This window comes from Puma concolor, chromosome B3, assembly GCF_028749965.1.
Source record: "Puma concolor isolate L17-30 chromosome B3, mPumCon1.1.hap2, whole genome shotgun sequence".
Lineage (NCBI taxonomy): Eukaryota > Metazoa > Chordata > Mammalia > Carnivora > Felidae > Puma > Puma concolor.
The window spans coordinates 6453159-6465575 of NC_141672.1; the positions used below are offsets into that span (position 1 = coordinate 6453159).

General features: G+C 60.7%; 1 protein-coding gene across 2 annotated transcripts in view; it reads left to right on the forward strand.

The window, feature by feature from the left end:
* Positions 1-246: 246 nt before the first annotated feature.
* The window catches only part of CCDC85C (coiled-coil domain containing 85C), a 79243-nt gene continuing 67072 nt past the window's right edge, over positions 247-12417 (forward strand). Inside the window, exon 1 of one of the 2 annotated variants that reach the window (XM_086708840.1) lies at positions 247-1356. In XM_086708840.1, coding sequence (XP_086564966.1) covers positions 534-1356 — 823 coding nt within the window. In that variant the 5' untranslated portion in view covers positions 247-533. The remainder of the gene's footprint in view (positions 1357-12417) is intronic. The other variant, XM_086708841.1, reaches the window with a different exon arrangement.

The following is a 12417-nucleotide window of genomic DNA, read 5'->3' on the forward strand; positions in this document are numbered from 1 at the left end:
CTCGGCGTCCCCCGCGTGCGCCCCGCCCCTCCCACACACCCCCGGGGAGGCCCAATCGGATGGGCGGGAGGGCGGGACCGCGGCTCGAACGCGCCTCTGGCAGGGCGCCGGGCGGGCGGGCGCACGGCGCGGGGGGACGTCGGGGGCCGGGCGCGCCTCGGCCCGTCCCCTCGCTCCCCGCGGAGGCGGGGCCGACAGGGGGCCCCGCCCCCTCCCCGCCCGGAGTGGGCGGGGCGGCCGGGGCTCCGGGAGCTGGGCCGGGGGCGGGCCTCCGCCTGCTTCGCCCGAACCCGGAGAGCGCCCGGCACGGCGGCCGCCGACGCAGCAGCGGTCCCAGCTCGCCGAGCCCCGAGCCCCCGCGGTTCACGGGCGGCCCGGGCGGACGCTGCGTGAGGGCGCGCGAGGTGGCGCGGGGCGGCCCGCACGCGCCCCCGGCCGCCCCCTGCCCGTGAGCGGACCGGCCCAGCGCAGCCCCGGCGCGGGGAGCGCCGGCCGGGCGAGGGCGCGGGCGATGCCGCGGTGACGGCCCCGCCATGGCGAAGCCCCCGGCGGCGGCGGCGGCGGCGGCGGCGGCGGCGGCGGCGTCGGAGGAGCTGAGCCAGGTGCCGGACGAGGAGCTGCTGCGCTGGAGCAAGGAGGAGCTGGCGCGGCGGCTGCGGCGCGCGGAGGGCGAGAAGGTGGGCCTCATGCTGGAGCACGGCGGCCTGATGCGCGACGTGAACCGGCGGCTGCAGCAGCACCTGCTGGAGATCCGCGGCCTCAAGGACGTGAACCAGCGGCTGCAGGACGACAACCAGGAGCTCCGCGAGCTCTGCTGTTTCCTCGACGACGACCGGCAGAAGGGGCGCAAGCTGGCGCGCGAGTGGCAGCGCTTCGGGCGCCACGCGGCCGGCGCCGTGTGGCACGAGGTGGCCCGCTCGCAGCAGAAACTGCGCGAGCTCGAGGCGCGCCAGGAGGCCCTGCTGCGTGAGAACCTGGAGCTCAAGGAGCTGGTGCTGATGCTGGACGAGGAGCGCGCGGCGCTGGCGGGGGGTGCGGGCGGCGCGGGCGGCGCGGGCGGCGGCGGCGGCGGCGGCGGCGGCGCGGGCTCCCGAAGCTCCATCGACAGCCAGGCCAGCCTGAGCGGGCCGCTGGCGGGCGGCGCGGCGGGCGCGGGGGCCCGCGACGTGGGCGACGGCAGCAGCACGTCCAGCGCGGGCAGCGGAGGCAGCCCGGACCACCACCACCACGTCCCGCCCCCGCTGCTGCCCCCCGGGCCGCACAAGGCTCCCGACTGCAAGGCAGTAGCCACGCGCAGGTCCCTGGACGACCTGTCCGCACCACCGCACCACCGAAGCATCCCCAACGGCCTGCACGGTAAGGACCGCGCGGGTCTGGTAGCGCGGGTCTCAGGCCCACGGCCCCTACCCCCAGGGTGGGTCGCCACTTCAGACTCCTCCTCCGGCTGGTATCCATACTCTGGGCTGGGGGGATGCCGCACCCACGCGCATTGGGGCTTTGGGTGGTGTTTTTCTGGACACGGGATGGAGGCGTGGCCCTGCCCAGCTTCCGAATGCGCGGCCGGGCCGGGCCGGGGTCCCAGCGGACCCCAGAAAAGTTTCCCTCCTGTGAAACTGTCAGTGTTGGTGCATGGCGCTGCAAGGCTGGCTAGGGACGCCTCATCCCAGCCTGGAAATCCTTGTCCAGGAGAGGGAAGTTTGGGGGGGGCGGGGAGAAAGAAAAAGCCTCTTCCAGTACAGCTGAATTTCCCGTCTTATTTGGGGCAGCAGGCAACCCCAGACCTGGGCAGCGTCCACGTGCGTGCCCACCGGAATTGCAGCTGGGCTCCTCTCGCTGCCTTGGTGGCTGAGAAAGAGCCGGGCAGTGCGATGCGACTCCCAGGCAGCTGGGCCAGGGGCCCCCCGGGGCTGAGAGCCTTTCTGGTGTGCCGTCAGTCCTGGACTCAAGGAGGAGGGACCTTTCTGAACCGAGACTCTAAGGCTTTCCAGAGGGATATGTGCTTGGAATGGATCCTGGCTTTTCTCCTCTGCCTACCTCTGTGCCTTTATCTGTGGAATGGAGTTTTCCTCCGTCTTGTGGATCTGAGGTGGAGATAAAGCTCCCCCAAGGGATTTGTAAACTGTGGGTCGCCGTGCAGGAAGTGTAGTAGTGGTAGGTGGCCCGGGTGTGGGTGGAGGACCTTTGGCCTCAGGAAAGCTCAGCTACTGTCTTCCACGGTGGCCCGGTGGCTGCTGGGCCCCCAGCTTGAGCAGCGGCTTCTGTTCCCAGCGCTCTGATCCGTGGCTCTCCCTGTCTCCTCGTTCTTCCACATTTTTGGTGGCTTGGCTCCCAGTTGTGGTGGCATTGTGCTGCCTGAACTATTTGCCTTAAGGTGGAGATTAAACAGCCCTTTCTGGTTTTCTTTGAAGGCTTTCCTAGTTCAGAGAAAATGTGTCTGGGCTCTAAATGATTGTCCTTCCCCAGAGTAACGCCTGAGCGGAGGAGGGACGCTGCCTCTCCGGTTTGATGGGGGCCAAGTGGCCTCTGTGGGGTGTTTGGGTGGGCACTGGCCACATGGAGGTGGGGAGAGCTAGCACAGCACAGTTTTTCCTTTATTTACCTTCGGAGTCTGCCAGTTCAGAGCAGGACTGGGTTGGAGGGATATTTTGTTACTGATTAGCAACTCAGGTTTCCCTTTGTAACTCTGTACCCACCCCCATTTACCACCCCAGCCTGCTGCTTAAGGCCAGTGGGTGGTTTAATTTGTCGCGGTTTCTTGGGTCTAGGGACTCAGGAGTCCCAGCCTCTCTGGCCTTGCCGCCTTGGGCGCCTTGGGAGGGGCAGATTTCTGGGCCTCAGTTTCTCCCAAGTGCAGGGAGGGATCGCTGCAGCCGTGTGGCTGGAAAATGAAACGTTTCTGGTTTTCAGCTGCGTCATCAATGACACTTGGGAGAGAGTGGCCCTGAGCACACTGCACCGAAGTGCTGGGTGCTGCTGTGTGCTCACAGGGAAGTTCTGTCCTGCTTTGGACACAGAGACGCAGCCCCTGCCTGGCTCAGTGTTCAACCATAGCGGTGGATGATGCCTGAGCCGGGGACCAGGGGGTGCGTGGGAGCTGAGGTGTAGAGTTTCCTGCAGAGTCCCCCCCCCCCCCCCCCCCCCAGCCCCCAAGTCCCAAGCTCTCTGGGAACAGGCGAGCCACAGACCTTGTGGCCGGGCTCTGTGTTGGGTGAAACACAAATTCAGCAATACTTTCACTGACTTCAGTTGCAGACAGGTTGGTGTTTACTTTTGTCTCTTGAAGTTCTGCGTGGCCTTGAGATAAATTCTCCCAACAATGTGAATAGGATGCCTGGAAACAAGGAAAGTCCCTTCTCTTAAAAACTACTTTTCTGGGGGCGCCTGGGTGGCTCAGCTGGTTGAGCATCCGACTCTTAATTTCGGCTCAGGTCATGATCTCAGCATTGTGAGATTGAGGCTGTCAGGCTCTTTGCTGGCAGAGTGGAGCCTGCTTGGGATTCTCTTTCTCTCTCTCTCTCTCTCTCTCTCTCTGCTCCTCCCCTGCTCGCTCTCTATCTCTCTCTAAAAATAAATAAAGATAAGCTGCCTTTCTGTGCTCGGATCTGTAGTTTTACGTGGGGGGGGGGGTGCTGGAGGAGATGGGAAAGATAAAAAGCCTCAGTCTGGGTGGTGGAGACAGTGCGGTGGAGACTGGGCTTCTGCCTTACATACTTGGTCTCTGTTCATCCTCACGAGAACCCTGGGAAGCAGTATTAGCCCCATTTTCAGACGAGCAAGTGGAGGCTGAGAGAGGTTCTGAGCATTGTCTGGGAAAGCAGTGGAGATTGGAAGTGTCTTAGCACCAGTTACCTGGTGGGGGGAAGCTGCAGGGGGAGCTGTGGGTTGCCGGGCGGGGGTCATCCGGGGGCCGCGGGGGCTCGTCCATGGCTCAGGCTGAGTGAGGGCCGTCCTGCCAGGACTCTTAACAGACATTGTTGACTCGAGACCCTGGTTTGCTCTTGTTTGACATTCTGGGAAGTGTCACTTCCTTATCGGTGACCACAGAGCAGATGGTTGATAACCCTATTACCCGGAGGGGTCAGACTGTCTTCATTCGAATCTGCCTCCTCCTGGTCTCTGGGACAAGTTACTTAACTTCTCTGAGCCTCTCTCTGCTTTTCTGCAAAGCGGGGCAAAACCCAGAGCATCCCCTTTATCCACCGAGGTCGAGGGAGGTCAGGATCTGCACACAGTGAGTCTCTGCAGTTGTCCGAATCCTTGTGCTGCGTATTTCTTCCCAGGCTCCTCATGAAAAAACAAAAGGGACCCCTTTGCAAAGGGGCCTGCCAGGCAGACTTTGGTGTTCTCTTCAAAACTCTGCTGTTTAGACAGCTCGCCTGGACCTTTGAGACCATAGCACCTGCTCAGATGGGGACTGTGGCCCTGTAGTTACCTTGGAAGTAGCCGGGTGCCTGCAGCCGGGGTCGGGGGGGGGGGGGGTCGGGGGGGGATGCCCAGGAAGGCTGCTGTGGCCCATCTGATTCCCGGCTGCCCTTGGCTGGGTGGGGCCTGGCAGCCCAGAATGCATATGCAAACGGGCCTTTTTCCCAGGTTGTTTTTGACCAAGGTCTGGGCTGTGCTGATTGAAGTCCGGACTGGAATGCTCTTTGCTGTACTCATGCGGGACAAATGAGGCAGGAGAACCCCAAACTCAAGAAAGTCACATTTGCCCCCTTGAACTGATAACTTTCAAGCAAAAGCATTTTCTTTTTTCTTTAAAAGAATTTTTTCAATGTTTATTTTTGAGAGGGAGACAGAGAGAGAGAGACAGAGAGTGAGTGGGGGGAGGGGCAGAGAGACAGACAGAATCTGAAACAGGCTCCAGGCTCTGAGCTGTCGGCACAGAGCCCCATGAGGGCCTTGAACTCGGGAACAGCTAGATCATGACCTAGGCTGAAGTCAGACTGAGCCACCCAGGCGCCCTCAGACAAAAGCATTTTCAACAGTTTCCCTCGCACCCCTCCCCCACCCTTGCTTCCCCCCCCTCCCCCCAAGTCCCTGTATCCACATCCTGCCCTCCCCAGGCACACCTTTGCCCATTCCCCTTTAACTAACCTAGGGAAATCAGGACCTCCGGCAGCCTTTGTATGGGCCCTGTTTACTTTTAAAAGTTTGGGTGAAAAATTTCAGCTTCTCAGAATAAGATGGATTTATTCTCCTGCTTGTGTTTTTTGTTGATTTCGAGGGAGGATGGAGTGAGGGTGGTCTGGACCTTGAAAAAAGGCCCTGAATAGGTCTTTTATTAGGGGCCTCCCAGCTCAGTACCTCCTGGGCAGGATCACTAAGAAGACGGCTTTTCCTCAACCCAGCTAGGTCTGGGAGCAAAGGTCAGCGAAGACAATGGGGTGGGTTAGATTAGCCTTTCCCCCTCCCTCCCCAACCTGACCCTGACCTTCCATCCAGGGCCTTGGGGTGTCGGGCCAGGCACTAAAGGAAGGCTGACCTTAAGAGGCTTATTGGTAGGTGACCCTGGGGTAGGCCAGGGCGTCCCCAGCGCTTTACAGTTTACCAGAAAGACCTTCCCAGCCCTGACTCCATTATGCTCAGAGCCCCCAAATGGTCCCATATTGTAGATGGGGAAACTGAGGCTTGGAAAGGAACGGTGACTTGCTCCAGGTCCCACGCGACCGCTTGGGGGACCTAGGGTCCATGTTGGGTCTCCTGTGTCAGAGTCTGGGCCTGCCACTCTGTGTGTGCTGTCCCTTGGCCCAGGATGTTCTGTCTCTGTCGGGCTAGGAGACACTCCCATGGGAGGCCCCACCAGCAATGGAAGGCCTCCAAGAGCTTGGTCCCTGGCAGATGGACACAGGGCCAGGGGCAGCTCCAGAGCCTAGACCTGTGTAGCAAAGGTGTGGCACCTCTTCTGGGGAAGCCAGACCCGGTGCCTCATCCCTGCTCTCCTGTGTGCCTGTGTGAGCCATCACGGCTCATGGAGATCCATAAAACGGGGGGTGTGGGCACAGTGCAGGCTTCTCTTCGCGGGGAGTCCTTCCTCGCTTCTTGTGTTTTCATTCCCTCGCGTCTCTCCCAGGCTGGCTTCCCCTCTGCCGTGGTGACACCACCAGACCCCCTCACCGTGGCCCGGCCTCTGAGCCCCTGGCACACAACTTGGGTTATAATATTGTCCCCAGAGCAGCATGATTAGCGAGGAAATCCTCTGCTGCTCGTAATCTGCCCTTTCCACCCATGGGGATTTTCCACCCCACGCTTGTCGGTGTCATCAGCACAGAGAACTGGACGCCTGGGACCTTAGGCGAGTTCCGGAACCTTTGTGGGCCTCTGTTTTCTCATCTGCAAAGTGGGAGGCTGTTACCAGCCTTTGGGTTGACGGGAGCGGGGGGCACAGTGAGGCGTGTGAACTGTGTGACATGACCGTCTTCCACTGGTTAGTTCTCCTCCCCCCCCCATCCCCCGGCTGGAGCGCTCAGTGCCGGGTGAAGCCTCGCCTTGCCACCTGCTCACTGAGCCCCTAAGCCTCAGTTTCCTCACCCGTCCTGAGGATGGTAACACCCTGGTCCCAGAGCTGGGCCTCCAAGGGTAGGTTCGGCGGCCTTCCACTGTCACCTGGACCCCTGCAGATTTGCCGCCTCGGGGTGGGGACGGGGGACCCCTGCCACGTGCTTGTGAGGACAGCCTTGTACCCGCCTCTTGTCAGAGCCAAGTGGTCCCTTGCCTAGTCGGACACAAGGGAGACAGCATTTCAGCAGGAATACGGCAGCATGAGGTCCGCAGGTGGGTCTGACCACCGATGCCGATAGCCCGGGAGGAGCTGGGGTAGCCCTGGGCCTGGACGCCTCCTCCGGTGAACTGAAAGAACTGAAATGTGGAGCCCAGAGAAGAAAAGCCTTGGGGCCGGGTTGCTGCTGCTCTAAGGCACGGAGGGCTGTCAGCCCAGGGGGGGTGCTGTGTCCAGCCTCTGGGGGAGGGAGCCCCACGGTTGCAGCCATCCAGCCTTTGGCGCCCACAGAGAAAAGGACCGAGAGGTCCAGGAGGACCCCGGTGGCTCTGGAGGTGGGCGGCTCCCCAGCGGGGGAGGTGTGCGGGCCACAGCCTGGAAACCGGGTAAAGGGCACTCCTGACCCCACTGCAGCGGGATACCCCCGACAGCTCTGGGGATGCGGTTGTGTGAGTGGAGAACGGCGGGTAGAGAAGAGTGGAGAATATTTGGATGGCAGAAGGGCGGGGCCGGGTTGTTGAGAGAGTTTGCCCTTCAAGCAGGAAGGACGACACGGGCACACGTTTATTGGGTGGTTACTCTGGGTTAGGGGTGCCACGCACACGGTGATTCATGTGGGCTGGCTCGGGGCGTGGCGATTCCGTCGCGTTCATCCGGTGGCTGTCATGGCCGGGCTGGGGACAGCAAGGGAGGAAGCCTGGAGCCTCCGAGGTGGCCGTGGTGATAGTGGCCACAGGAGAGAACCTTCCCTGCAGGTTCTCAGACCGGGCGGGTCTGCTCCAAAGCAAGGCTTTGGCCCAGCCCCTGTCTTCCTCCTTGTGACTTCTAGGGTCAGGCAGTCCTGAGCTGGTGGGGGCTTGCCCTCTCTTGGCTGTGGCCTTGTTCCGAATCCGCTCACGGAATAGGCACAGCCCACTGCCACTCTCTGCCCACGCCTACAACCTGGGTGCCCAGGAGCCGTGCAGGGATGATTCTGGCATTTCAGAGCTGGGAAGCAGGCAGTTCCGTCTTCCTGGAGCTGGGTGACAAGGGCGCCCAGGTGCCATCCCCAAAGGCTTGGTGACAGAACAAGCTTGTCTGCTAAAGGGATGGGATGCTCCTTTGATGGTGAAAAGTCAGGAATGGTCCCCCTCCTGGTAAGCACCTAGAACTTGCTGCTGTCACGCATTCCCCTGCTACTGTCCCGTGCCCGCGTGGGTTGGCAGGGGCGGGTGGGTGGAGGGCTCTGGGGCAGGTTTGGAGCTGGGTCACCCAGTAGTGGTGGTTGCCTGCTCTTGAACGAGTCCCTGTAATGGTCTCCAGCTCTCCAGGGAGCAGGGCAGAAAGCTCAGGAGTTTTATTGATTTGCCTGTAAATGTTCTTGGGCTCACCCTGTGCGTGGTGTTTGAACAGGGGGTGTGGAGCACTGTGGATTCTCTATTTTTTATCTATTAAACTATTCAAAAAATTTTTAAAGTGTTTTTATTAAAAGCTTTTTTTTTAATGTTTATTTTTGAGAGAGAGAGAGAGAGAGAGAGATGGAGTGTGAGTGGGGGAGGGGCAGAGAGAGAGGGAGACCCAGAATCCGAAGCAGGCTCCAGGCTCTGAGCTGTCAGCACAGCGCCCGATGCGGGGCTCGAACCCATGAACCGTGAGATCATGACCTGAGCCGAAGTTGGACGCTTAACTGACTGAGCCACCCAGGTGCCCTCCCAATTTTTTTTTTTAATGTTTACTTACTTTGGGGAGAGAGAGAGAGACTGAGAGTGGGGGAGGAGCAGAGAGGGAGACACAGATGCCCAAGCAGGCTCCAGGCTCCGAGCTGTCAGCACAGAGCCCCGCGTGGGGCTCGAACCCACCAACTGCGAGATCATGACCTGAGCTGAAGTCAGACGCTTAACCGACTGAGCCACCCAGGCGCCCCTGTGTATTCTTTAAGTGGGGAGCAGGAGAAAGGGAGGGGATGTTGCTCTGTAAAGGTTTGTTAAGTGGACCACTAACATAACTCTGGGTCCCCTAGGGAAAGCCCATCAGAAAAGGTCACAGCTGGAATTGCCTACAGCCTGAAGAAAAACCCAACCCAGGGACTTGGGGAGGGGAGTGCAGGTGCAGTGGGAGGGGCTTCACAGATCCCACCTGCCCCAGCTTGTCCACTACCCAACCCCCAGCCCTGCCCTCCCCAGTCACCCTCCACCCCCCTGAACCAGATGTGCCTGGGCTCCAGGTGTTCCTTCTGCCAAGCCTAGACTCTTCCCTGGTCTCTTCTGCTTGTACTAACCTGCTGCACCTTTGGGGCTCAGCTTAGCTCCTGATCTTAGCCACCCCCTCTGCTGAGCTGCTAGCACCCCGAAGGGGTTGAAAGCCCAGGTGCTTCTGGGACTGAAAGGGGCATGATGAAAAAATCACATCAGGCAGAGAGGGCCACCTGGGCACGTGTGGCTGGGCAGGTTCCAAGGCCTTGTGGACTGGAGCTCCTGCCCGCCCCCCCCCCCCCACGCCCACACCTGACCCCGTATGACTTGCCACACCCCCTCTGAGCCTTTTCCTCAGCAAAGCTGGGTTCCCAGTGGGGCCCAGCAGGCCTTCTCCTTGCTGTGGGAGCCGGGAGGCTCTTAGCACCATGCCAGGCGTGTTTAAGTTCCACTCAAAAGACAGTTTTGGAACCTGCCCCTCTGTGCCAAGGCTGTGAGTCAAGAGGACCAGGGTCCTGACCACGCAGGCTCTGAGATAGATGATGGACTGGGGGCCCCAGCTCTGTGTGGCCGAGCCCTGGGGCGGGTCCCCTTTCCCTTCCAGCTCTCTGCCAGTGCCTTAGGACTCCCGGCAGTTTGTCGGAGGTTTCCGGCTTTCCCAGGCACGGCATTTCCTCCGCCCTGAGATACCATCAGTCGCAGATGCCCTGTGCACTTAACAACGGCTTTTGTAGGGAGGGGAAGACCCTACAGTGAACGCACACATTCGTTCTAGGAAGCACCCCACATTGTAACAGAAACGGGAAGGTGCTTGTCTTTGAGTTCAGGAAACAGCAAATGGCAAAGGCCTCCGGCTGTTGGGGAAGCTGGAAGGAAAGGGCCACAGACCCCCGTCATCAGTGGCCCCGTCAGCTGACGTGCTCCCCACATCTGGGGATTTGGGGGCACAATGTGCCACCCAGCACCGTTCTGTGCCTCGGACCACACAGACACAATCAGCGGCTTCCGCCCACTTCTGACCCCACTGTGTGCAAGTGACAGCCTTCTCTCCAGGCCCTCATTTTCTCATTTGAAAGATGGGGGGCTTGGGTGGACTGTGCTGAGGGTCCCAGAGACCCTAGCCTTCTCCAGCCCCCTGACTCAGTTTCTACAATGGACAGAGGCACAAGGGAAGGGCCTCCTGCCTGTCTTCGGTCGTCTTGGTGGTTTTGTGCCAGGTCCGGTGGTTGGTGCTCAGCTTGGGGCAAGTCTCATAGTTGAGCACCTGGGGTGACAGAGGTGCCCTGTCCAGCACTGGTTGAGGCTGAGACTCCTGCCCGGCCAGCCTGTTTTCGTGCAGGGCCGATGGGATTACCTCCCTTTGCCATCTGATCTCCTCTTCTGAGGCTAGGTAACGGGTTTGGCGCTGGGAGACCATGCTGGGTCCCAGTGCCCCGGTGTGGGGTTGGCTCGGGACAAGGTGAGGTTTCCTTGTGGGGCAGTCCTGTCTCTGCCTGGCCCACAGCCTCCTCCCCCCACTGGCATGCCGTGGGTGCTCCGTGTACCTCGGGAGAGGACTGGGGGTGGGGGGAGGCATCTCAGGATGTGACCCTCTTGTTGCTTTAAATGTACTTTGGCCACCTGCCCCTCCCCCCGACCTCCCCATTTGCTCCATTTGGCACCAAATGGCCTTCAGTTACTTTAGAAAAAACAAAAGAAAATCAACCCTCCCCCCTGAGGGTGGGGGCTCGAATACTCTCCCTTCCCTGTCTCCCTTAACAAATTACCAAAAAATACACGCTTTTACCGGTGGTTCCTAACCGTGGCTGCGTATTAGGTATCGCTCGGGGAACTTTAAACAATGCCCGTGCCTGGACCTGCCCCCAGGGATGGGCCCAGTTGGTTCTGGAGGCTTCGGTGGTTGGGCAGGCTTCCCTGGGCATTCTGCTGGGCAGCCGGAGCCCTGTGGGAAGCTCAGGAGAAAAGCCACTGGGCCTGCTGGGGCCGCCCAAGCTTAAGATGGCCTGTCAGCAGGTGGGCAGGGGGCAGCCGCTGCCCCATGCTGGGGCGGCTGGGGCATCGCAGAGCCTGGCTGATTGGGGCGGGGAGGCTGGTGTCAGCTCCTGTTAGCAGGAAGGGAGAGAGAGGCCTGTGTGTGTCTCCCCTTGCTGACCTTTGCTGTGTGGATGCCCTGGGTGGCGGCAGGGGGTGGGGGTGGGGGGGAGCTGCCTGGCAGGAGCGGGAAACTGGGTTTGAAGCTGGATGTGCATTTCCAGCCCTGGATGCATTAGACTTGCTCCCCTCCTCCTGTATCGGGCTGCCAGGCGTGGCCTTCAGCACCCCCACTGTGGGGTGCTGGCCCACCCCCGATGGGCTTGGGGGCCTTTTTAGGCTGCATTCAAGGGGACAGATGCAGGCAAGGCCTTGTGGCACTGACACCACCTCTATGGAGAAGCGTCGACCCATTTCCAAAAATAGCCCATCCCCTGTCAGGGGAAGCGTCTCTTTGTCTCCCCAAATCAGTCTTTCCGTCTCCCGGGCTGTAAGGCAATAAGGAGGCATGCTCTTGTCTTGGAATCAGAGGCTCCCGGAGCACCCGCCCCCCGCCCCCCACAAGGGCCTGATTGTGTACGGGCCCTGAATGTGCCCGCCTGTCACCGAGCGAGCGCGGCACCGGCTCCTCTGCCTAATGAGCCCGCTCTGGGAGTGGCCCTTTGTGGTGGGTTCCGGCTGCCTGTGCCAGAGCTCTCAGAAGGCTCCGTTTCCCGGCTGCCCAGCGTCCCTCGTAGCTGCGGGGACAATGGGACGCTCCCCGCCTGCCCTTTCTCCTTTTTTCTGTCTTTTCCGTATTTTCTGGAGTGTGCACACCCCACTTTTATACCTGGACAGCAAACTGAACAGTGACTTTGTCCCCGTCTCAGCGCCGTCTGTCCTGGCTGGCCGGGACGCCCTCCTCTCTCCCTCCTTTCCCAGCCCCTCCTGTGGGACCTCCCTGCACCATTGTCTCCTTCCTCTTGTGCTCCTTCCCCTGCAAACAGGCTCATGTTTCCTAGTCCAAAGCAGTGAACAAAATCCTCTCCCTTCTGTCATCCTGCCCGCCCCCCCTCCACCCCAGCCCCAGGCCGGCCTGCCTCCTCCCCACCCCCCACTGGCTGCTTCTTGGTCCCCGGCAGGCCTGCCCTGGAAAGGTGACCCTGGCTTTGCCCAGTGGCCTCTTGTCCCGACGTGTGGGTGGTGTTTGATGCCCACTCTGGGCTTGTTTTCTAGAACAGGGTGGGCTGGTTACCTCCATCTTCTCTGATAGGAGCTTCTGGCTCTCCGACCCCACCTGTGCTGCGCTAAGCCCCCTAGTCTCTCTGTCACCTCTTGCTGCTGCCTTGAGCCCGGGCTTCCAGTGGCCTACCAGTCACCATCCCATCGACTCTGTTCTTTGGGTTTGGGTCCCTTCCTCCCTTGTGTGCCCGTAGCCTCTGCCTCACCGGTGGCCACCCTGCTCCAAGGTTTCCTGGCTCGAGCCCCGAGCTGCACTGGCCACAAGTGACCGCTTCAGTT